This window comes from Narcine bancroftii, chromosome 1 (genome assembly GCF_036971445.1).
Source record: "Narcine bancroftii isolate sNarBan1 chromosome 1, sNarBan1.hap1, whole genome shotgun sequence".
NCBI lineage: Eukaryota > Metazoa > Chordata > Chondrichthyes > Torpediniformes > Narcinidae > Narcine > Narcine bancroftii.
In genome coordinates this window covers 72,321,451-72,347,362 of record NC_091469.1, presented here as the reverse complement: position 1 = coordinate 72,347,362, position 25,912 = coordinate 72,321,451, and the positions used below count along the sequence as shown (strand labels likewise).

The window sequence follows — 25,912 nt, the reverse complement described above, 5'->3', positions numbered from 1 at the left end:
ATCATCGCCTAGATGGAGCACAGAATTAGACCACTGACCAATCCTGAATGTTTTAATAAAATACTCACCCAACCCAAACCCTGCATGAAATCCTGTTAGGCTTGTTTTGGTGAGCTAGCTGCTGATTAGAAGGGATTAAATGGTAAAATAAATAGGGTTTGGAATAGTTATTGGTGGGGAGAGCAAACACATCAGTGTGGATTGGAAAGGAAGACGAACAATTTTCAAAGTTTCTCTCAAGTAACTAGAGCAGATCAATTTCTCTGCAATAATTTTAGGTATAAATTACTTACACTTTTTAAAACAAAACAAATCACAATTTTCCAGTAGCCCTGTCATTATGTAGAAGGTGATATGAGCAAAGGCAAATACATTTGCAACTTCCAGATGAGGTGACTACTCTCTTAGAAACAAGCCACTAGAGATGCTGGAATTTGATGCAATAAACTGCTGGTACACCTCAGTGGGCTGAGGATCTGGGAAAGCAAAGGGATGGTCAACATTTAGTCTCTACATTTTCCGTCCTGATGCAAGGTCTCAACCAGAAATGTCAACTATCCCTTTACCTCCACAGATATTGCTCAAACCATTGAGTTCTTCCAGCATGTTGTTTTTCAATAGCTCTCTTATTTGGACACAAAATATCCATGAACAGGAAAAATTTAAGAACAGGTACATTTAATATTTAACTCTCAAGAAACATTAAAGACAATTAATTTGCTGCAGCAAAAACCTTATTATGAACAAACTAACCAATTAATTTCCTCCATTACAATCTTGAGTATAGAGCACCTGGATGTCCAGAGGTTTATTTATGGTTGGTGTAGATTAGGTACTTTTTTTTTGAAAGGTAAGCGAGGCATGAGTTGCACAAAAATCCAATTAATTAATTAATAATTCTTGCAGTCACTGTAAATTCACCAATCAAAACAAGTCCATATCTATGGATTATTTTATTGCATTTTACCTCAGAGAGATCTGGACAACCAGCATAGAATCTGAAATATTTAACTTTATATAAACACCCAAAAAGATATCTTCATTTTTCAACTTTTTAAAAATTAAAAAAATTTATACAATTTAATATTCCAAAAAGTAATCAATTCATTTAATTATCAGAGAGATGAGGCACACAAATTTTATGTCAGATTAAACTCTGCATTAATACTCTTCTTGACTGCATAGATAAATGTGCAACAAGAACCCCCAGAGCTCTTAAATGATATGATGCTGATGCCAGCAGAAGTGGCAAACAATTAAAATAATGGTGCAATTGTGGGAATTTCAAACTCATTATACTTTGTTAAAAAGGGACATGCAAACTCAATATCAGGGCTAATTAGTGGACCATCATAAACTCAGTACAGATCATCAAATCAAATATGACAAACCATAAAATCAAATACAAAACCTTTCTGGGTGAGTGAAAACTGGAAATGAGAGGCACATTGGGAGCTTGTGTTACTTAGTTACATAATTTTATACAACATTCACTGTACAAATTAAGACACACCATGAAGTCACCAAATAAAAGTGTTTAAGTTACTAAAAAGGCACAGAAGATGAAAGAAAGTGAATTGAGTACATTTTTAATACTTCAATTAGATTAAAAAAAAATCCAAAACAGAATGACCAGTTTTACTTTCCAATATTCCAGAATGATTTAGTCACAACTACGAATCTAAGATGCAATACTAACTTTGAAATAAAGTCAACATTGAGTTCAGAGGCACATGCAACTGAAAAAACTTTTTAACCATTAATTTGAACAAAAAGATTGTAAAGACATTTTAAAAAAATGCCAAGTCTGTTTGAATGAAAGTTTATTGCAATTCAATGGAAAATAAGAAAAGATCAGCATTTTTTTGTGATTTAATACTGACCAAAATGTATTTAGTTTTTTTAAAAAAAGGCTGGGATATTTACAAATGTCTTTTTTGTACATGCTCATAAAGCCAGAAAAGCTGGCAAACAGTAATTTTCTCCCAAAAGTCAAATACACCAAAGACCAAACAAGAAGAATCTTCCTACATAATAAAAATATTGCTTTCCCTTCATTTGATGAGCATACGCTTCCAGTCTTTTTACACTAAGTAGCCCACATAGGGACACCATGAAGCTCCAGAAACTACTTTGTTGACAATTATTTCTTCCATATCCACCTCAAACCACCCAAGATCTGCACCTTCCATGTTCTGGTCAAGACTAGACTTCATGAGGTTTATAATGAAAACTCTCTCTCTTCACACTTTGTGACCATACCCATCTGTAGATTCAATCTACTGTGCAAACTTGGACACCACTTCAACTGCCACTTCCAGTTGAAACAAGATGATATAATTCTTTACCAAATCAAAATTAACTTCTAAAAGCGATACAAAGATGCTACTTTTAAGCTTCGGAAGGCAAAAGAGAAAGCTTTGAAATGCAATTTATTTTTCAATCATCAGTACCTAGAGCACTCCATTAAAAGTGCAAAATTAAATTTCCCACCCAACTCTTTCTGGAAAGGGATATGGAGGAGAAAAGCCTTCACAAAAGTTTTAAAGAATTACAGATCAAATCAATGGCAAATTCCAACAACTATGCAATAACAAAAAAGGTCAACAATGGCACCCTGAAGAAAGGTTTATTTTGTGTTTTTTTTTTGCCCTGGGCTTCACAGTATGTAAATCTTGCAATCTTCAGTGATCAGATTCAGATACTTTCTTCCCTTTCTTGCCTCCCTGCAGATTCCAAAAGAGAAAGAAAAGTGAAATCAATCATATTTTTCTATAAAAAGGTTGCAAAGTTAAGTTTTCTATTTCACTTGGTCGTTCCAAAAGTCAAACAGGAGAGCTTTTATTTAAAAAGCACCAGAGCAATTGTCCTCTGTGACATAATCCAGTGATGACTGAAATGCTTCAACTTGAATCCAAAATCATAATATGCTTTGATGTTCAATTTTGAATCCAGGATTCATTTATTGGCATGTACAAAAAATTTGTTTTCCTTCTGTTTGCTCTGAAAAGGTGCACAAAGAGACACCACTAGTCTTGCTGGAATATGATGAGAAAAGAAAGTAAAATAGCATCTCCTCCAAGTATTAGTTGGTGGAGGTGAGAGATATAATGCTTTGAGATTAATTTAATGTAATTCCCTTTCAATAATACTAACCATCTTATGATTAGGTGCAACACATTGCCAAACATGTATCTGGATTTGACATTGAATATTTTTAGGTATTTTTATTTATTTTCCAGCTGTCACTTGCAAAAGCAGCATTTTATTGCTCATTCAAAAACTTGAGAACTTAGTGATGAGTTTCCACTTGAACCACTGTTGTCCTTCTAGTGAAGGGATACTCACCGTGGTGTTCATTGGGAAGTTCCAGAATTTACAACATAACAGTATGGGCCCTTCATTTCACAATGTTGTGCCAACCTATGTAAACTGACTCCACATCAATCTAATCCATCCATCACAGTTCACAACCTTTCATTTTCCTTACATCCATGTGCCTAAGGGTCTTTTAAATGTCCCTATTGTATAAGCCTCCACCACCACCTCCAGCATTGCATTTCAGGCACCCATCATTCTGTGTAAAAACACTACTGCTTATATCTTCCCAAAACTTCCTCCATTCACCTTAAATGAATGTCCTTGTGACTCTGGGAAAAACCTGCTAGCTATTCACTTGGTCAATGCCTCTCAATCTTATACAACTTTATCAAGTTGCCTCCCATCCTCCGTCAATCCAAAGAGAAAAGCCAAGTTCACTCAACCATTACTCAAGACATTTTTCACAGTGCTCAACAAAAGTATATTCCACTTAAAAGCAAGGACAGTAAGGATGCGGACAGCCAGCCTTGGCCAACTAAGGAAAGTTAAAAGAAGGCATCAAACTGAAAGCTCATGAGTACAAACCAGTGGGAAACTGGAAGATTGGGAAAATTTTAAAAAGAAACAAAGAACACAAATTGAACAATAAGAGAAGATAGATTATGAAGAAAGTGGCACAAAATATAAAAATAGACAGTAAAAGTTTTATAATTATATCAAGTGCAAAAGGGTGGCTAAATTGAATGGAGGTCCCTTGGAGGATGAGAAGGGGGAATAAATATGAGGTAAGGAGGAAAATGGCTAAGCTTTTGAATGACTATTTTGTATTAGTCTTCACAGAGGACACATCTACCATGTTAAAGACTGAGGTTATGTATGTGATGGGAGGTGAGGACCTGGATACAAAAGGTATCATTAAAGAGATAGTGCTGAACAAACTTGTGGGCTTAAAGATAGACAAGTCACCTGGTCCTGATGGAGTGCATCTCAGAGTACTGAAAATTAGTTATAGTTGAGGCTTTGGTGACAATTTAACAAAATTCACTGGACTTTGGCCATGTCCCAGCAGATTAGACAACGGCAAATAACACACTTGAAAAAAGGATATAGGCAAAAGGCAGGTCACTATAGGCCAGTTAGCACAACATCTTTATTTGGGAAAATGCTAGAAGCTATCATTAAAGAAGAAATAGCGAGACATCTGCAAAGAACATACAGATTCAGAAAAGGGAGGTCCCGTTTGACAAACTTACAGGAGTTCTTTGAGGATATAACGAGCATAGTAGAGAGAGGAACAGATGGATATTGTTTACTCGAATTTCCAGAAGACGTTCAATAAGGTGCTGAATAAAAGACCTGCTTATGATAAGGATACATACAGTTGGGAGGGGGGGGGGGGGTGATGGATTAGCCTAGAATGAGAATTGGTTAACCAATAGCTAGCAGAGTTTGGATGCATGGGTGTTTTACTGGTTGGCTATCAGTGGTGAATGATGTGTGCAAGGGATCAGTGCTGGGCCTGCAAATGTTCATGATATATATTAACAATCTGGAAGAGGGAACAAAGTGTAATGTATCCAAGAATGCAGATGGGAGTGGAATATCAAGCACCCAATTCTGCTCATGTAACAGCCAAGTCTCTGTCATGGCCACAACATCCAAGTCTCTGTCATGGCCACAACATCCAAGTCTCTGTCATGGCCACAACATCGTAATTCCACATAATGACCCAAGCTCTAGATTTATCACTTTTATTTCTCACATTGCAGGAAACACATTTCAACCCATCCAACTGACTCAGAGATAATGAAGAACTGGCAATGTAGTTCCATGTAAGGCAGTGTGTGGCTGAGTAAAAACTGTAGGTGGTCAAGTTCTCACACAATTTGATTGTAGAGGTCACCGGTTTGGAAAGTGTGGTCAGAAAAACCTGGGTGAGTAGGTACAGTCCACTTTATGAACACTAAGCCCTGTAGTCACTTTATGTTGATGGTCAAGGGAATGAATACTTGGGATGGTGGATGGACACTATTCAATTGTTCTGAATGGTGTTAAGCTTCTTGAGAATTGCTCGAGCTGTGCTCATCCAGGCAAGTGAGATATTCCATTACAGTTCTAGTCCTGACTAGTGTCTTGTATTCAGAGACAAGTCAATTGTAGCAAGGTACACACCTTCTGACTTGCTCTTACTGCTCTAAGTTTCTGCACCAATCTCAAACAGCAACACTTTTTTCATGTGTACCTCACATTATCATAGATGCATTCACCCACAGAACAAGAGACAGCCTCAGAATAGGCATTTTCACACCGCTTTGTAAATTGGAGATTCCCCGGAAATGTTCCTGGTAATGCTCCTGTGAGCCTGCGGTGTGAAAAGGTCAGCCTGGGAATTTTAAACAGGTGAGCTGAAAGAGCTGAATGAGATCACACCTCAAACTTAGAACAGTTGTCGCAAGCTAGAATGGAAAACATTATTCAAATAAAAAATGTGCGTGCTGCTAAAACATCACTGCCACTACCGCAGACTGGAAGAATGGGGTGTGGAGACACAGCATTGCTCCACAGGTAACTATTGCCCTGTCCTGATGCCGATGGCTCTGTACAGGACTTGCATGGCCTGTTAAAGGAGCTAATTTTTTTTCGCCCTTAAATCCTGCAACCATGGGGTCTGTGCCTGAGATGGCAGTGCCTGTGCTTGGCAGCATTCCATAAGGGATTTCAGACTATGGGAGAGCAGCAGACTGGTGCAGGGCACCAGAAACGGGGAGAACACCTCCGGTGAGAAGAAACAGCAAAGGAGATAGGATAGTGAGCATGGCAGTGGATCACAAAGGGGGTCCGTGGCTGAAGGACTTGCACAGGCTGCAGGCCAATGGTGACTTGCAGATGAAGTACTTAGACTGCTGATGACGGGCTCATGGGAACTAGATTTCAGAACCAGGATTCAAGAGGGAGCTCAGGGCAATAAGGGCCTCAGGTACTGAAGGCTTTCCTATTGTATTGGAGGTTTGGAGCTCAGGTTGCCAAAGGGTTGAACTAGAGGCTGCGGGAGTGCTGGAGGTGAATGCAGACATTAAATGACTCTGAAGGGACTCTCTTTTTTCTTTCTTTCTCCATTAGGGGCACTGGGCAATGCTCATGGCAACTCTGTTTACCGTATAACAAGACAAAAGTTAAAGTACATCATGTATATTACATTTTTAATGTTTTATTATAAAAGGAACCTTTGGGGAAAAAAAAGGAACTTTTAAATCTTTATTTCTCTTGAAAAATTTGCATAAAATAAGATTGGTATAGGACAAATGCAATGCAGAGTACAATATATGCAATGTTAATTCAGTTGGCAGACAGAAATGAACAATACGCATATGCTCGTGTAATAGCCGAGTTTTTTGGACCAATTTTTCAGCTCAAATTTGTGGGGGGAGGAGGGGGGTGGGTGGGTTGACTTTTACATGGGTTAAATGTTTGACCGTGCTAAGAGCTTGGATGGGCAGGCGGCTGGAGTCTAGGAGAGTCTATGGCAGGGCGTTGGGAGCTTGGATGGGTGGGTGGTCTGGGCGTCGGGAGCTCTGGTGGGTGGGTGGTCAGGGGCAATAGGGGAGGTGAAGGGGGTTCTACTTGTACACGAGTTCTCGGAAAACATGCAATTTTTGGGCCAAAGAAAAGAGTTGACTATTACACAATTATATACAGTACTTCACTTTATTAAAGTTGTGTTGTTTCTCTGTAGTAGAAGAAAAAATTTGATTGGTAGAATTATTCCTGGGAAAATGCACATAAATATAAATGAACTCATATTTGCTCAGATTCCCACTTGTTTAAAAATTTAAGCAACTGTTAACTATTTTAGCCACTTTAAGTTAATATATTACCTGAAATTTTGTTAACTCTGCCTGTAGTAACTTGACTTTTGATTTTTCTTGTTCGAGAGCTGCATGTAAACCAGTGACCTAGGCAAAGATAATTATAACCTTTAGCTTCACACAACTACAACGCTGTCCATATTTAAAAAGTAACAATTCATCCACTACAACTTTAAGCCCTATAAGTACATTCTGAATGGTGAAGTAATTTATTGATTTGCATCATCCTTACGGTACATTCAATTTTTGCTATTTTTTTTGTCCTTTTGTTTCAGTTCCAACAATTTCTTCCTCAACTCTGCGAATATTATACAACATCCAATCACCGTGGTGCTTGGTCAGAGAGGATTAATACTGAATACAATCTCATCCATTCCAGTCCCTACAAATCTGGAACCTATTTTGTGTTACTTATTCCAGTAACCCTAAGACCAATTATAACTTGGGGATTATACCCTGTTCTTTCTTTACCTAAATCACTTCTCTCCCACATTTGATGATCATCCCCTCAACACGATGATCTGAACATTAACTAAATAAAGGGGAACATCACATAGTTAATTCAAGTTACCTTTGTATATTTCCTGGAGCGCAAATCACTTTTGTATGTGCTGGTTTAATAATCATGGTGAATACACAAGTTATAATCACAGGCTTACACTTGCTGGATCTTACCTGTAATGTTAATTCATTTTTAATAGTCAAAAGTTCATCAACTTGCAAAAGTATATCAGCTTTGTCTTTCACTGAAATACAAAATAAAATTTTTATATTTGTGCCAATATCATTCTGTCCATAAATTTTGATGATGCTACACTAAGAATTTAAATTTAAGAAGTAAATTGTCCATGCAGGTCAATGGATATTGAATATAATTGTTCGGCATGGACTAGGTGGCCCAAAGGCCTATTTCTGTTCAGTGTTTCTATGGCAAGTACTCAAAGCATTCCAAACCCTCAACTTAGCCTTTATTTAGATTTACTAACACAAATACAATACAAATTGTACCCAGCTTTCCCAAAGAAAAATGGCATGATAAGAAAGGCTGGTTGTTTTAAGTGCCTCAGAATCTTAATTTCTATCATGGAAACCAAATATGCATTTACTCAGATCATTCAAGCTTCTTCATGGTCAAGTTAGGTTAAAATTGCTAGAAAGATCTGGTATACCAGAGGCAATAAAAAAAGGATTAGGCAGCACTTCAACAACTTGTATAAACCACAACCCTATTTTAAGAGGGCTAGAATTTAAGAGATTACATCAGAAGATACAAAAAGAAATTAAATCATACTCTGCAGAAGCCTACTCGAAATTACATCTGTGAAACTGTGCAAAATGACAGAAAATGAGAATATCAATATAAGTCTTGTAGCAAAACACCAAGGAACTTCATGACCATTGGGTTGCATCAAATCACTAGTGTGTAAATCTGTAAGTATGACTAAAGCAGTTTGGGGCATAGCCACCAATTGGTTAATTGATTTAAATCAGAATATTGCAGAAATCAGTGTGGTGGTGGTGGTGGTGGGGGGTTGCTCCAGATTAGAAATAGAGAAGTAAAGAGCATGAAGGTCTATGAAACTAAGGTTGAGACATTGTTAGATCCGATGCTAAGGCAAGTAAAGGTGTAGTAAGCAAACAGGACTTCACCCTAATTAGGACATATGGTGAGAATGAGAGAGTCTGGCTAAGACTGCAAAAGGCAAAGATGAAAGTTTATGTAGAAAATTAACTGAGGTAGGAATGGTGAAGTTGTGGTGGTGAAACTATGTAGTCAAACAATAGTCCAAGTGTAGTTAAAAATTAATCTGATCACTACCTAACAGTGGCTAAGGAAGAAAAAATAGTTGGTGGCTGGAAACATTTTGTAACAGGAACCAAAGATGGCGGTTCATCCTCTCAATAATTATAAGGAGTATCAGACATTGAATAGGGGACATCTGACAAACTGACGCATAATTTAGATGGTCCAGAGGTCAAGACCATGAAGATTTATGACCACACAAAAAGGAGCAGCAGCATTCAGAATGGCATTGAGATGAGCTCCTTTACTGGAAACATGCAAAAGACAGTCATAAATAAGTGGTGAAAACTTCTCAGCGGATTATCAGCTTCCAAGTGCCCACCACTGATAACATCTATCAACAATGCTGTCTGGGCAGGAATCATCAATCACCCTAACTATTGTCTTTTTACTCTTCTTACATCTAGTAGGTGGTGCAAGAGCCTTCGCTCTCGAACCAGCAAGCTTAAGTAGAGCATTCAAAAGACATGACAAACATGCAATCTATGACCCTCAAATCATAGTGCTGAGTGGTACTGGACTCACAATGTACTTTCAGTATTTTTATAACTGTTTGCATTCTGAATTTGCTTGTTTTTATTTCCACATAGTTATTTGTATATAGCACTATATTTTAAACTTCAGGTTGGATGCCAATTGTATTTCAATTGCTTGTATTTTACTTGGCACAATGACAATAAAGCTGAATCTAATCTAAATGGCAGAAGCTGTTCTCTGCCTCCAAAACCATTGATCCACCTACCCCTCAATCATCTTCTGCTCCACCTGGGGCAAAGTGTGTGGGGTCCCAATTTAAATGGAAGCAAGTGATTCTGGACACCATGAGATTCCCCAAGAAAAGAAAGCGCTGTTCTGTGCTGTATATGGTTAAATGGTTATAAAGCAAGAAAGACTGAGCTTAGTCATTTTCCATGTGGAAATGAAACTGTTTTTGGTAGCTGCTGAGAAGCAATATGTAAACATAAAATACAAGACGAACAGAGATCCTTTTGATACAAAACAAATTCACCTGAGTAAGTGATGCAGGAATTCAAAGAGAGGCTTTCCAGATTAACATAACAGTTAGAACTGCTTTGGTATCAATGAAACAAACAAATGTTATTTCATCCAGTTGGTTATCATTGACCCTTCTCGTTTACTGACCACCACTCCACTCCTCCCATTGACTAGCTCCCATTCCATAACCCTCCAGACCTCTCTCATCCATGTATCTATCCAATCTATTCTTAAAACTCAAGATGGAGCCCACATTCACATCAGATAGCAGCACATTCCTACCACCCTCTGAGTGAAGAACTTTCCCTTTTCAGCTTAAAACTATGATCTTTTGTATTTATCTCCCCAATCTCAGTGGAAAAAGCCTACTTGCATCCACTCTATTCCTCTCATAATCTTGTAAACCTCTATCAAATTTCCCCTCATTCTTCTTCGCTCCAAGGAATAAAGTCCTGACTTGCTTCATCTTTCCCTGTAACTCAACTCATGAAGATCCAGCAACATCATAGTAAATCTTAGCTGCACTCTTTCAATCTTATTGATATCCTTCCTGTAGTTAATCGACCAAAGTTGCACACAATATTCCATATTTGGCCTTATCAATGTCTTAAACAACTTCAACATAACATCCCAAATCCTATACTCAATACTGTGATTTATAAAGGCTAAGATGCCAAAAGCTTTCTTTACAACCCTGTCCACCTGTGACACCACCTTCAAGGAACAATTACAGTACAACTCCAATGATAAGAAATCTGATCTGATTTAAAAACATTTTTTGATAAATGAGGATATTCGAAACAAATCAAAAATCCTCATTTATCTGAAATTTTTTCGGAGCTGAATTGACAGGAGACATCGTACTCATGGGCAGCAGCGGCAGATGTCAGTCTTCCGGGTGGCAGTGGGAACCTTGGTGAGGAGGTATCAGTGATTGGTGGTGGCATTTTTGGTTAGAATTAAATATTATTTTAATGCTTTAAAATGCTTCCCTTGTTGTTTGTTGTTGTATAAACACTGTTACAAGTGATTTGTTGTTGCTACTGGGCTGTTTTTAAAAAAATGACCAGTTCTCAGAAAAAACATTTACCCGAAATAGGCTGGTCCTGACCATTTCAGATAATCGGAGTTATACTGTATCTGTACTCTCAGATCTCTTTGCTTCTCCACACTCAGTGCCCAACCATTTATGTGCATGTCCTACCTTGGTTTTCCCTTCCAAAATGCATCACCTCACACTTATCTGCATTAAACTCTATCTGCCATTTTTTCGGCCCATTCTCCAAGCTGCAAGCTTTGAAAATCTTCCTCACTGTCCACAACACCCCCTATCCTTGTGTCATCAGGAAACTTGTTGATCAAATTTACCACATTATCATCCAGATACATTGAGAGGGAAAAAAATTGTTGAAGAGGACAAACATTAATTGCCTAAGATACATCAGAGAAAATTAATCATAGGAACTAATTCAATGAGGGAAGAAAATAGGTATTAACACAGGGAAAAAAAAAATGGTAGATGGTAGAAAAAGAAAATACATGACAAACATGCAATCTATGAATTGGCTTACTTTAACACAGCAAACAGCAACATTTTCCTCTAATCACAGATTAGCTACCACTGAATATTACAGAGGTAAATTTCCATACTTTAACTAGATCTGAAGTGCTAAATTTTCTTATGTATTGTTTTCCTTCAGGAACTCCTAAAAGGGCAGAAATAGATTGCTTTAACATGGATAACTTGGGCCAAAAGGAATGTTTCCACACTGCAAAACTCCGATTCTATAATGGTGGTTAGGTGACATCTGTGTGCCCTGGTCCAAAAATCCACTGCCCTCAAGCTCCTGCTTCATCTGCAGACTGGATTTGGTCTTGTCCACTGCCTTAAGAGTACAACTTGTCAGATAAGAATAAAAGTGGCATTGACCTTTGGACACAAAAGAAAAGTGATAAAAAGTTTGAAAGATGAGTATAACAGAGGCTGGTGAGTGAAGGTGATATGCCTTGTGAAGTGATCCAGTCTCATCATGTGATCGTTTTTAAAAAAAATTACAGATCCTGACCTTTCCAGCCCAAGAACCTGCACCACCCAATTTGACCCATGTGACCATTTAACCTACTCACCCTGTATGCCTTTGGAACATGGAAGGAAATTGGAGCACCTGGAGGAAACCTACACAGACATGTGAAGAACATACAAACTCAAACTCCTTACAGTCAGTAGTGAGTTCAAACCTGGATCATTGGATTTTCAATGACAAATCAACATTTTTTACAACTATACCTTTAAGCTCTTCAAAATTTGATGTAAATATTTAGATCATCTTCGATTCATAAAATTAACATAGTTGTTCAACTTATCAAGTTACAAATCTATTTCAAACTCTAATAAAATGGAAAACTAATCAAGTGGCTCAACAACTTTAATTGGCCCTTCCGCCACGATCCTGTGCTGCAAAAATAGTGAAGGGTGACAGAGAAGAAAGACAATTCTCTTAATGAACCAAAAAAAAGAGGGCTTTAAAAAAAAAAGTTGGTGGACTTGTTAAATATTCATTCCAAGTACAAGATACTACATACTGGGACCTTTTAATGTATTAAAACAATCACAAAAAGGTTTCATGAACGTTTGTTCTGCACAAGCAGCTGCTCCATTTAACAGTGGCACAGGTGACAATAAAAGAGTCCAGATGCATGAAGCAGGCAACTGTTCACATCCAGGCACCTCTATACATTAATGTATCCAAAACACAGTAGACACAGGTTTAATATCTAATTGCTCTTGGTGATTGATTTTACGAAAAACTTTAATTACACCAGCGACGTAAACCAAGGCCCATAGATTTTTTTTTCTCCTCACTCTGAGATCCAAATTATTATTCTTGTACAAGTTTCCTCCTAAGGTTTCCCTCTTGCCATTTCAAAGTCCTTCTATTTGTTTGGTGTCCTGTTCTCTTAGGTCCAAAATGCCCAGTTCCTCTCCTTGAGTTGTCAGCAGCAGAGTGCCATGCAGAAAACATTTCATACCTAAACATGCAAAGGCAAGTCTAATCAATGCATACTGTACTATTTCTGTGCTAATCTTCCCCATTTTGACAACACATTCAGTGATATCAATGTTTTATTATAAATTATCAGTCATTTTGAAAAGTAAAACAACCTTCCACCCCATCAATGATGATGTGTCTTTGTGATCTCATGCATCCAAACAACTGTGTTCCAGATACAACCAAAGCATTTAAAACAAATTCAGTAAAGTCTGTTGAAATGAAGACCTCTAGGAATTTATAGAATAAAGATGGTAAAATGAACGTGTACCTGTGATAGTACAGATTCTATCACCAATGTGTATATGTATAGATTGTAGTGTACGATGACTGTGATTGGCTGAGAGGGTAGCCACGCCTAGTGGCAGGTCTTAAAGGGTTGCTCCTAGCCAGACCAGGTCATTCTGGACTGGTTGACCTACATGTGATACGCTCCAGTCTTCTAGTTAATAAAAGCCTTGGTTTGGATCAGCAAACCTTTGATTCTTTCGACGCGCTCTATAGTACCCATAAACTATCACCATCACCCAAATACTGAAATGGATGCCAGGGCAGATACAAGTAACTATCAGTAAAATTTACATACACACTTACTTTCACCTTCTTGTAGCATCTTCAAAAGCTGAGCGTTTCTAGCCTTGACTTCTTTATATTTTGTCTGTTTAAAAGGGAAAAAAAAATGAAAATTGTCCATTTAATTTTTTTTCCAGAAAAGTAGAAGGCAATGATCAAAAGACTTACTTCCCACTCAGCCACTGTTTGCTTCAACTGAAGAATTTTCAGCTCCTTCTTTTCAAGTTTATCTTTTAAATGTTCAGTTCTTACATTACTAGAAATAACTTCCTGTAAGAAAAACAAAAATAATTCTCTTGATTATAGTGAGTTAAAAACTTTAATATAAAACTTTCATATTAAACTTTCTTGGATGCCAGATGGGATGAATGGCCAATAGTGTCAATAACTAGTCTCCCTCCATAATTTTCCACAGCATATGATGATTTAATAAAAAGTCCTCTTGTTTTAAAAAAAGTACTTCCAAGGGAATTACATTAAACAGACCACATTAGATTTCTTAGGGGGAAAAAAATGAAATATGCACAGACTCAAAAGCATCATGGGAATTTCAAAGTGGACAACTGTGAAATGATTAAATAATATCAAAATTTGTGTATGATACAATCTTCTCAGCTTCACAAGACCAACATGTTGTGTGACACTCAAATATTATACAGCACAAACTCAGAATTGATCTGGCCTACCACATCAGCATTAAAGATAGAGGCTTTTGAAACCAATAGAAGTGCCAAGCATGTAATACTGAATGATCCTTTTTAATCTTTTATATGTGAAGCGTAATCAAAGAAAATGATAGTAAGCTTTGACAAGGAAGTTCAGGGTTGAAGAATTATGTAAGTAACCTGTAAATCACAAATCTGCCTGTGATACAGTTAACTGAGATAAGAATTACTGGATTGTAATTACCTGATGCAGCACTGGGGCATGCGAAAACTCCAGACTTAAAGCATTCCTTCAATGCATTAATTTTTAAATGCAAGTTAGTTTCCTTCTGGTTATTTCAGAAACTTACAAACAAAATCAAGTCAGACAAAAACTGTATAATGAGCTAGCTATGACAAGGGAGTACAAGCAATAATTTTTCAGACTGCAGGGAGAACATCTGCAAGAACCTTTCATTATAATTAACCAACGAAAACATTTATTCCAAGAAGACAAAGAGAAAATAGGAAGTGATGGCTGGACTATCATGAAGTGCTGACCCGAGTGAAATCAAAAGGTCAGTTGGGACCATCAATGGAATTGTTGAACACTTGAGTCAATAGAATCATATAGATTTGTAAAGACAATATATGGAACTTAATTTGGAACCTTTGTTTGAGAAATGAGGGATAAACTCATGGAAGAAAGACTCAACACACTCAAGGCTTGAAAGGGACAGCAAGAAAGAGAATTAGCTAGATATATCATCATGTGTTAAAGGGACAAGAGACCAGGTGTGAGCTTCTCATCAACAATCACCTGTTGTTATGTATAGAATTTAGGACACAATGAATTCTTGATCTTTTACAGTTACTAGCTGTGGCTCTTTTTGTTCTGTCAAAGAAATTTTCCTGATGGACAGGTATCCCTTCATTCTTCTCAACACCCCATCACCAAGGCCAGTCTTCAGCCAATCCAATTCATTCTTACTTTTAAAAAAATGGCTATGAGCACTGGATAAAACAAAATATGGAGATCAGACAACATCCTGGGTACAGTAATAAAGAACTGTGAACCTGAACTAGCTATAATTTGAGTTATGCTGTTCCATATATTTACACCACGAGCATTTAGGAATGACAATGAGGAAAAACTGCAAAGTTGTATGCTGCTCATAAAAAGCAGGACAAATTCAATCTAACTGCTATCCATTCTACTCAAAGTGATGACAGATGTCATTGACAATGCTATCAAGTAATCTAAGAAGAGACCAAAGAACTGAATTCCAGAGGTGAAACAAGTGTCACCACCATGGACAATGTTTGACTGATGGTGGTTCAAAAATTCCCTGGTAAAATTGAAGTCAATGGGCAGTAAAGGAAAGAATGCTCCAAGAGTCATACTTTGTAGAAGGGAAGGCAACCGTAGTTGTTGGAGGACATTCATTCCATTCCCAGGACATCACTCTCGGAGTTCCTCAGGGCAACGTTGTTGGCCCATCTTCATTGTTTCATTTGTGACCTGACATTATGGAAGGAAATTGGAATATTTGGTATGGTTGGACAACGGTCAATTCCATTTGGAATACCTCAGAAAATGAAATCGTCCATGTGACATACAGCAAAACTTTGACAATATAAAGGCAGGGATTGCTGGGTGATAAGTAATAGTTGTTCTGAACAAGTGCCAGCTACTAATCCTCTCCAATGATAGAAGAGTCTATCTACACAACCATGACATTTAATGACATGAGAATTGCCAATTATCACACCATCAATGTGGGGATCACGAATGACAGAAATTCAAACTAGATCAGCCACATAAAAATTAGCTACAAGAGCAGGTACCCTGTAAATGACCTACTCACATCCTAACAGCTTGAAAATGACTTTCCATCATCTTCAAGGTACTACACTGTGATGACTCGATATTGGTGATTGGTATCACATCTACCACCTGAAATACAGCATTCCTTGCTACAGCTTCTGGGCCATTAATCAGATAGCATCTTCCTAACTCAGCTGCCAGTGTCCACTGTGTGTTTGGCAGGGAAACTTGGGGGTGGGAGGGGGAGAAGGGGAAGATGATGAATATTATCTCTGAGTAAGTTGTTTATTCTACTGGTGAAACAAACTTTAGTGATCAAATGAATTCTATGTGGATTTCACTGTTATCAATACAAAATCAGTATGTTGAAAGAACTTAGGAAGTCAAGCATCATCTTTGGAAAGAGAAATAAATTAATGCTTCTGGTCAATGACCCTCAGAACTTGGGGAAGAGTGAAGACTTTACAGTTTTTAAAGTAGAGCTATGGGGAGGATCAAAATACAAGACACAGTTTATATGGAGATATGTTCAGATAAATCAGGTGATAACGACTGCAAGTACTGAGCAAGGTATTTTAAAGAAAATGGGGTCAGAAAGGTTCACAAACACGATGATGGGAAACAATTAGAGAACAGTTACTTGAAGATGGAAAAGTTAATGTTCATTCCAAAGGTTGTAAAGTGCCTGGATGGAAGACCAGATATTTTCTAGTTTACATTGGACTTCACTATGCCAGTGGAGGTGGCTGCAGATAGACAGGATTGAAATTAAAGTGGCATGTAACAGGAAGCTCAGGATTATCCCTGTGGACTGAGTGCAAATGCTCTATAAAGCAATCATCCAATTGCATTTTTATTCTCCACCGAAGAGCAAACCATATTCTGAATACCAAATGCAGTGGACGAGATTGGAAAAAGTGCAAATTAATCGTTGCTTCACCTGGAACAATTGTTTCAGTCTCTGAGTGATAACTTCAGCATTATTGACAATCAAAGTGATATTTTTTTGACTTGCAATTCTAAAGATAGGATCTCAGTGAATGAAAGAAACAAAGGAAATAGTAAAAAGAGAGCAGAGGAGAGGCCACGTGACTTAAAACCAGTGCTAGATTTAAAAAGATGGAGAATTAAAAGAAAATCTTTGAATTAAGTATACCTTAACACTACAGGTTTTGGATTCTGCTGTTTGTTGAATTATTGTAGTAAGGCAGACACATGGCAGACCACCTCATAATTCACATCTTGTGCCATATGAGAAAAGTTCAAGAAAACTACATATCCTGGTTAACCCCAGTTGCAGGAATTGCCATCAGTGGAGGAGCTCGAGCTTTGGATTTTGCAACTTGACTAACAGCCAACATCATTATGGTCCATCCATGAGACTTGATTTTTCACAACAGATTGCAGAAGACGTTCACCCCAACACAGCATTGGCGGATAGATAGACAAAAGAGAACAGGCAGGTAGTTCAGGACATCTTACTCTCTAACCATTATTAAGTTCTAAAAATTGATTGGATTGGGGGTGGGGGTGTCCTTCTTTGGGGAATGCAGTCAATTCCAAGACTTCAGTACCATGTGCGACTCAAACCTCACTGGGAGTTGAAAGAATTATTAGGGATTCTTTAGTTAGGGTTGAAGACAGACGTATTTATGCTTCCATGTGTGCTTCAAGTCGGTTATGCTGCTTGCCTAGTAAGAATACAAACAATATCATCAAACATCTGCATAAATTCTGGGGAAAGATGAATGGCAAGGGACTGTGGTCCATTTCAGGATAAATTACATATTTTGCTTTGATTCTGAAAATACATCCAGTGATATCTGATAAAATTAAGAATGAACGGGAAAGAGAACATCAGGTACCCTTACCTATAGGCACAGGTGCTCGACACTCTTTGATACAGTTTAAGATGGTCTAAGGATAAGTTAGCTCTTTTTTACTGCCAATATAAACCCTATCTGTGACACATGTCATTCTGAGGTGGCTTCCCTGATGCATATGTTTTGGTCCTGCCCTTCCTTGAAAAAAAATTGGAAAGATATTTTTGACATTATTTCAGCAATTTTGCTTATTGACCTACAACCTCATCCGATTACTGTACTTTTTGGACAACCATTTTTGGATTTTGGCCACTTATTTTTTCAACTTGTTGTATGATTAGATTTGTTACTTTAATAGCCAAGAGACCTATTTTATTTAAATGGAAAGATCTTAAACCACCTTTCAATGCTTTTCCCAAACTACAGCATGTTTAAACTTTAAAAAAAAAATCAGAAGTGGTACAATTGACCCTTCGGTTAAATTTGAAGAAACATGAAAATGTTGAATAAATGATGCAAGTTAATCCTTTATAAATCTTTTTAATTTTCATTTGAGTGTGGAGGAGCAGAGTTAACAACAAAATAATTGTTTAACCGGTGAAATACAGTAACCCAATTTTTGCTTTCTCTTTTTGCTTGGATTTTTCAGCTGGAGAATATTTTTGTAATAAAATTTGGTTCTTTTCATGTTTAGCTTTTAAGAGGTTGGGAAGTTCAGTTTACATATGTTACCCAGTGTCTGTGTTTGTATACATTAACACAGGGGTGTCAAACTCAAATTCACGGAGGGCCAAAATTAAAAACTTGGACTAAGTCGAGGGCCGAACTAAATATTTATTGAAATTTTTCAACAACATCTGCATGTTTTCTCTTCTTTCAACATATGTAATGTTAAACTTTAGGATATAACTTTAGGAGGATAACGTTACAGGTCAGGAGTAGGTAGCTCAAGTTCACCCTTTGCTTGACCTGAGGGAAACCTATTTGGTCCCTGTGGAGATGTAGTCAGCATTCACAGGCTGTGTCCATTTTGGCCTGCATCAGGACTCAGCATTTCCTGCTCACTCCTCAGGCTCTAGGCCTCTATTCACCCTCGACCCACCATCCCTCTACCTGACCAGTCCTTTACCCAACCTCTACTTACCCCTCACTCCACTCGCTCTGCCTCTACCCACCCCATCCTATACACGCCCCTCTACTGCCTCTCCCCTCAACCTGTTCCTCCCTCTACCTGTCTCTCACCCTCTAATCACCCCTCCCCTACTCGCCTTGCTCCTCCCCTTTTACCTCTTCCCTATCCACCCCTCCTTCTACTCATCCCTCCCTCTAACTGCCCCTCGCACCACCATAACTTCCCCTGCCCATTACTCCTCACCTACACCCTCTGCCCACCCCTGCTTACCCACCCACTCAGGCCCAGCGCGCTGCCAATCAGCCTTTGCGGACAGCCACCATCTCTCTTCACGTGCAGGGCCGAACCAGCCGTCCCTGGGGTCCGCGCGGGTGCAAGCGCTGAAGGCCGAGGCGACCGGGAGAAGTGCGCTCGCGCTGTGGAAGGGCCATCCGGTGCCAGTCGCGCGGGGCTCGCGCTGCCCGGGGGCCGTGCGCAGCCTGCTTTGCCCGTCGCGCCGACAGGAAATCACAGGCGCTCGCCAATCTGCCGCACTGCTGCAGGTGGGAGAAGTGACTGGTTGTGTGGGGAGCCTTCCAACTGGCTTGCCGGCTGATGACCTTGACAGACTTCTCGTGTTACAATGGGGAAGGATGTGCAACGAAGGGGGAGAATGGTGGGGGTGACATTACCAAAAAACAGCATTGGCTCTCGCTGCAGGGCAGGCCACCTCTAATACATTTTTGAAATGATCTTGCGGGCCAAATATAATTATATCGCGGGCCAGAGTTTGACATGTGTGCATTAACAGTTATTAATGCAATCCTGATCTCTTTGTATTATGTTTAATAACCTGAAACTTAATGAGAGAGAGAGAAAGAGAGAGAGAGAGAGAGAAAAATCAGATATACACACTAAGAGAGAGACAGAGATACGCAGAGGGAGACCCAGAGACATTCAGACATCGAGAGAGAGCACACAACACCAAGTGAGGGAACGAGAAGGGGGGGCCCAAAGCAGGGGGGAGGAGGGAGAAGAAGCCCAGAGCAGGGCGAATGAGACAGTCATGAGATCAGCACAATCTAATCCAAGTGATGTCAATAATATCCTTGCTTGTTTTGAGCAGCATGTTTTAAACTACCTTGTGTTGGAAACACAAAGTAGCATTGAAAATAGAAAGGTACAACCCAAAGGAATCCCATGTAACATAGGGAGAATGTACAAACTCCTTATATTTAATTGGTATTTGGGTGGTGCAGGCTCATGAGTCAGGCATATTGTATCTCTAAATTATTAAGTAAGAATAAACAAATAGCACCAAAGCAAGAAAACCAATGCTTTGAAAACAAAACCAGATTTAGAAAGTCCAAGATGTACTTACATTTTACCGTGCACCTAAACAGCAATGTTAATAAGGCTGGCAAGCTGCAGGCACAATGAACCACAAGGGATTAAGATATTGTGACAGCATTACCAACCCTGCTCAAAAACAAGAATAGTTAATTTATTGAAAATATCATGTATAGATTTTTTTTGAATTGTTTAAGTTCTATTCGTTAATTGTATGTTTCAATATATGTATTATGATTCGATAAATAAAATATTCAAAGAAATAAAAACAAGAATGGATCCTTCCTTGCTGGACTTGGTTCTGCATCAATTTCAATAGGATGAGAAGAGGCTGACCCAGTAATCTGGAATTAAAAAGACCAACAGGAAAGATGGAATTTTGACAAGATCACTTCAAAGAGTGGTTATATTTTAGCTATAGTCTTGCTACATTCCTATGATGGAGAAGGGTTCAGAAATTAAAGCGAGATCTCTATGTAGAAAATGGGGACCAAAGCAAATGCTAACCAAGCTAATTACAGAAAGTTTAGAGTGATGCAAAAATGTAAATAAGGGAGTGTTCAGGACTAGCAGCAAATATAAACAAGGAATCTAAACATATTCTCACAGAACATGAAGAGGAAAAGGTTTCAAACAAGAGAAATGGGTGATCCAAGACAAACAGGTGATCCAAGACAAACAATAAAATTCTCTCAAAGGCTGAGATATCAATTGATGATAATGTTCATTGTAATATATATATATATATATAGTACAACATACATATACACCAAAATTCTTGCTGCAGCTGAAGTTTGCAAAAAAAAAATTAAAAACAGAACAGTATACTTAACTAAATTAAAAAGGGACAAGAAATACAAAAAAAATGGACAAATAGTCACATTTATCCTAGTGTAAAAAAAAACACTGACTTTGTAATATTTCATACAATTTTGTTGAAGAGTTAGAGCAATCCATGATTAGTTTAACAAGGGGAGGTTCTGGAGCCTGCAAGCTGTTGGAAAGAAACAGTTCTGAACCTAGAGATGTTGATTTTCAAATTTCTGTACCTTCTGGCTAAAGGTGGCATTGAGAAGTGGTTGTGACCAGGGTGAATGGGATCCTTTGTGATGATGGCTGTCTTCATGAGGCAACACCTAATAAACACCATTCAAAAGATGAGAGGTTGGAGCTTGTGATGGTCCTATCTTTGTTATCTGATGGAGCCATCCACATTCCTGGGTGGTTGAATCCCTGTGATGCAGCCAGTTGGTAAACTTTCCACAATGCACCTGTAGAAGTTTGACAGCGTATTCAACTACATGCTAAATCTCCTCAGATTCCTGAGAAAGTACAGGCCTAAGAGTACTTTCTTCACAGTTGCCTTAAATGTGCTGGCTCCTGGAAATGTCTTCTGAAATATAGAATCCCAGGAATAAAGATTCTGACAACTTTCCACCTCCTTCCCATTAATGCAGACAGAAGCGTGGTCCCTCAACCGTTCCTTCCTAAAGAAATCAATATTAAACTCCTAGAATTGGTGACAAGTAAAACTGTTGTTCTGGCTCCACCCAATCAGGTTCACCATCTTCATTCTGTAAAATGATTCATGTCCAGTTATTCAGCCAATAATATAGTGTTAGCAAATTTGTAGATCAAGTTGAGCCAAACTTGGCTTCATATTCACAGGTTTACAGGGAGTAGAGAAGGGGATGAAGCACACAGCCATGGATGGGGTGTCTCTAAGTTGATGGTCAGTGTGGAATTTGCACTGACTCTGGTCTTCTAATGAGGGTCAAGTTGCAGAGAAATGAAGAGTTCCAGATCCTTGAAGTTTGAGTATTTTACATCTGAAATTACCAAGGAAGATGACACCTGCTTGAGGATGCGCAAAGTGCATTTTAAATTCTGGATGGACTAAAAAAAAATGTTAAGAGTTGGCATAATAGAGAGACTTCAGTTAAAATGGATAAATCAGCTGGTAGAGATGGGATGCATTCTAAGGAAGAAATCCAGAGGCCCTCTCTAAAATCCTCCAAACATTCAAAGATTGTTAACATGGACTGAAAAACTGCAGATGTTACATTTTTGTTCAAGAAAAAAAACATTTACACTGGACTAGTCAACATAACCTTTTTTTGAGAGGAAACTTTCCTCTCAATCATGTGGGTCAGGATCATCTCTCACTTGGGCATGTATAGATTGAGCAGAGAAAGCCATTAAAAATTTCTTGAAGACAGATGGTGTTTATTTTTTTTTAAAATTTACACGTAGAAGCCTTTTCAGCCCACGGGTCCACACCGCCCAATTTACACCCAATTAACCTACACCTCTGGTATGTTTCAAACTCTTGTCAAGATGAGATTCTTGGTAAGAATCTACCTACCAAAGCAGTTCCCCACCTCCCAACCACACAGATCAACCTCTGTCATTTATTTCATCCTGTGGTTTGTCCTGGATGACATTAAAAGGTATTCTTAGAATTCCTAATGACCAAATTTAGAATAGCTACCATTCCCAATACATCTGTCCTATTCTGAGGAATGTAGGCAATGCAGTATTTTGGCCAAGATGTAAAGTCGTACCTAATATTTTGAATCTGAATTTGTCCATGAAGGATACAAAGTCTTTTTTAAAAAAAAAACTGCTGCAGTTGATATTACTCCTGAAATACATATGACAAGCCCTAGCCTAAGACCAAGAATTACTAATTAAGAACTTACTTTCTGCCCTCTCTCCACAACCCTTACATTACCAACCCAAGTACTCATGTTCAGGTTTCATTAGTATCAAATCACCTGTAACAGCCACAGCTGCTGTCTGCTATTTGTTATCCAGTCATTACTTTTAGAAAGCAAATAGGAATCCTACAAACTCAAGTTCTGTTTTCAAAATGTTTAACTAGTTCTGACGATACTAGGAAATCTATTTATTTTAGTAGTGCTAAGGTATTAAGTCTTCAGTCTGATTAAACTAAAAATATTTATCCTTAATTCAGTCCCACATAACTATTAACACTTTTTCTGGATGTTTTTCTTCTACTCTAGAGCATCAACAGTGGCTGTGAAAATCAAAAAAACAATTTTCATTTTTAAAATTTGTCTCATTTCACAATATTTATTTAGTTTTGAGAAGATGCATCATACCTGACTGCATTAAAATACTGAAATATAGAAAGATTCAGCATCTTTCATTTTAACTTGACACACAAATTTGCAAGTGTATTAGTCTGAAAATATTCCTTACACTACAATTAAGCTTATCCACAACACTTATTGGAAACTTCTCACAGAGAACAAGTTGGCACGAGGCTGTACAGAGGCATAGCTACTCATTACAGCTCCAGCAATGCAGGTTCAATCCTGACCTTTGATAGTTTTTCTGTGGAGTAAGCATAATTGCCTATGTGTGGGCTTCTTCTGGGAGCTCCAGTTTTTATCCAATACCAAAAGGTATTGTGACGACTCTAGAGGACCCCAAAACCCAGCAGCAATAGAAATTCACCGTCAATGGTTACTTACACAAAAGTTGCTTTTAGTTTTTTTTTTTTTTTTTTTTTTAAATTTTTTATTTTTCACACCATAAATCACAATAGCCATGATATACACTTTTTCTTTTCCACACATTTACAGTGACTTTTTCTCCCTCCCCCCTCCCTCCTCCCAAGCCACCCCCCCATCCCTCCCCCCTCTCATCCATTTTAGTTATACAATCTAGGTTGCATTAATTCAGTTAGACAATGTTGTCATTCAACAAAAATACACCAGAAATTCTACTGAGTCCATTTTTTTCTTCTCTTCTCCTTCCATCAACTTAGGTAATGTTTGTTCCCGGTAGGTTTTCGCTATTGTATTTAATGTAAGGCTCCCATACTTGTTCGAATATTTCAATATTATTTCTTAAACTATATGTTATTTTTTCTAATGGAATACATTTATTCATTTCTATATACCATTGTTGTATTTTCAAATTATCTTCCAATTTCCAGGTTGACATAATACATTTTTTTGCTACAGCTAGGGCTATCTTAACAAATCTTTTTTGTGCATCCTCCAAGTCAATTCCAAATTCTTTATTTTTTATGTTACTTAGGAGAAAGATCTCTGGATTCTTTGGTATATTGTTTTCTGTTATTTTATTTAATATCTGATTGAGATCATCCCAAAATTTTTCTACTCTCTCACATGTCCAGATTGCATGAATTGTTGTTCCCCTTTCTTTTTTACATCGAAAACATCTATCAGATACTGTTGGGTCCCATTTATTTAACTTTTGCGGTGTAATGTATAGTCTGTGTAACCAATTATATTGTATCATACGCAGCCTCGTATTTATTGTATTTCTCATCGTTCCAGAGCATAACTTCTCCCATGTTTCCTTTTTTATCTTTATATTTAAATCTTGTTCCCATTTTTGTTTAGTTTTACCATTTGTTTCCTCATTTTCCTTTTCTTGCAGTTTAATATACATATTTTTTATAAATCTTTTGATTAACATTGTATCTGTAATCACATATTCAAGGTTACTTCCCTCTGGTAAACTCAAGTTGCTTCCTAATTTATCTTTCAAGTAGGATCTCAGTTGGTAATATGCCAGCGCTGTATCTCCCGTTATATTGTACTTATCTCTCATTTGTTCAAAGGATAAGAATCTACTTCCTGAAAAACAATTTTCTATTCTTTTAATCCCTTTTTTTTCCCATTTTCTAAAGGCAAGGTTGTCTATTGTAAAAGGGAGTAGCTTATTTTGCGTCAATATTAGTTTTGGTATTTGGTAATTTATTTTATTTCTTTCTACATGTATCTTCTTCCATATATTGAGGAGATGGTGTAATACTGGAGAAGTTCTATGTTGTACCAATTTTTCGTCCCATTTATATAATATGTGTTCAGGTATCTTTTCCCCTATTTTATCTAATTCTAGTCTCGTCCAGTCTGGTTTTTCCCTTGTTTGATAAAAATCTGATAGGTACCTTAATTGTGCGGCTCTATAATAATTTTTGAAGTTTGGCAATTGTAGGCCTCCTTGTTTATACCATTCTGTTAATTTGTCTAGTGCTATCCTCGGTTTCCCCCCTCTCCATAAAAATCTCCTTATTATTTTCTTTAACTCTTTGAAGAATTTTTCTGTCAGTTGTATTGGCAATGCCTGAAATAAGTATAGTATCCTTGGAAAAATGTTCATTTTAATACAGTTTATCCTTCCTATCAGTGTTAGTGGTAGCTCTTTCCAATGCTCTAAATCGTCCTGTAGTTTTTTCATTAGTGGATTGTAATTGAGTTTATATAATTGGCCTAGATTTTTGTTTATTTGCACACCTAGGTATCTTATTGCCTGCGTTTGCCATCTGAATGGGGATTCCTCCTTAAATTTTGAGAAATCCGCGTTATTCATAGGCATTGCTTCACTTTTATTTACGTTTATCTTGTATCCCGACACTTCTCCATATTCCTTCAATTTCTTATATAGTTCTTTTATTGATAGTTCTGGTTCTGTTAAGTACACTATCACATCATCCGCAAACAGACTGATTTTATATTCCCTGTCTTTTATTTTTATTCCTTTTA

General features: G+C 37.7%; 1 protein-coding gene across 6 annotated transcripts in view; it reads right to left on the bottom strand.

Annotated features, from left to right (window-relative positions):
- Nucleotides 1-661: 661 nt before the first annotated feature.
- The window catches only part of gkap1 (G kinase anchoring protein 1), a 67,190-nt gene continuing 41,939 nt past the window's right edge, over nucleotides 662-25,912 (bottom strand). For 4 of the 6 annotated variants that reach the window (XM_069930153.1, XM_069930129.1, XM_069930146.1 and 1 more), the window contains 5 exons: nucleotides 13,779-13,880; nucleotides 13,632-13,695; nucleotides 7,863-7,933; nucleotides 7,197-7,274; nucleotides 662-2,726 (listed from right to left, as the gene is read on the bottom strand). In XM_069930153.1, coding sequence (XP_069786254.1) covers nucleotides 2,685-2,726; nucleotides 7,197-7,274; nucleotides 7,863-7,933; nucleotides 13,632-13,695; nucleotides 13,779-13,880 — 357 coding nt within the window. In that variant the 3' untranslated portion in view covers nucleotides 662-2,684. Of the gene's footprint in view, nucleotides 2,727-7,196; nucleotides 7,275-7,862; nucleotides 7,934-12,114; nucleotides 12,164-12,850; nucleotides 13,018-13,631; nucleotides 13,696-13,778; nucleotides 13,881-25,912 lie in introns of those variants that run through there. The other 2 variants (XR_011354906.1, XR_011354907.1) reach the window with 2 other exon arrangements.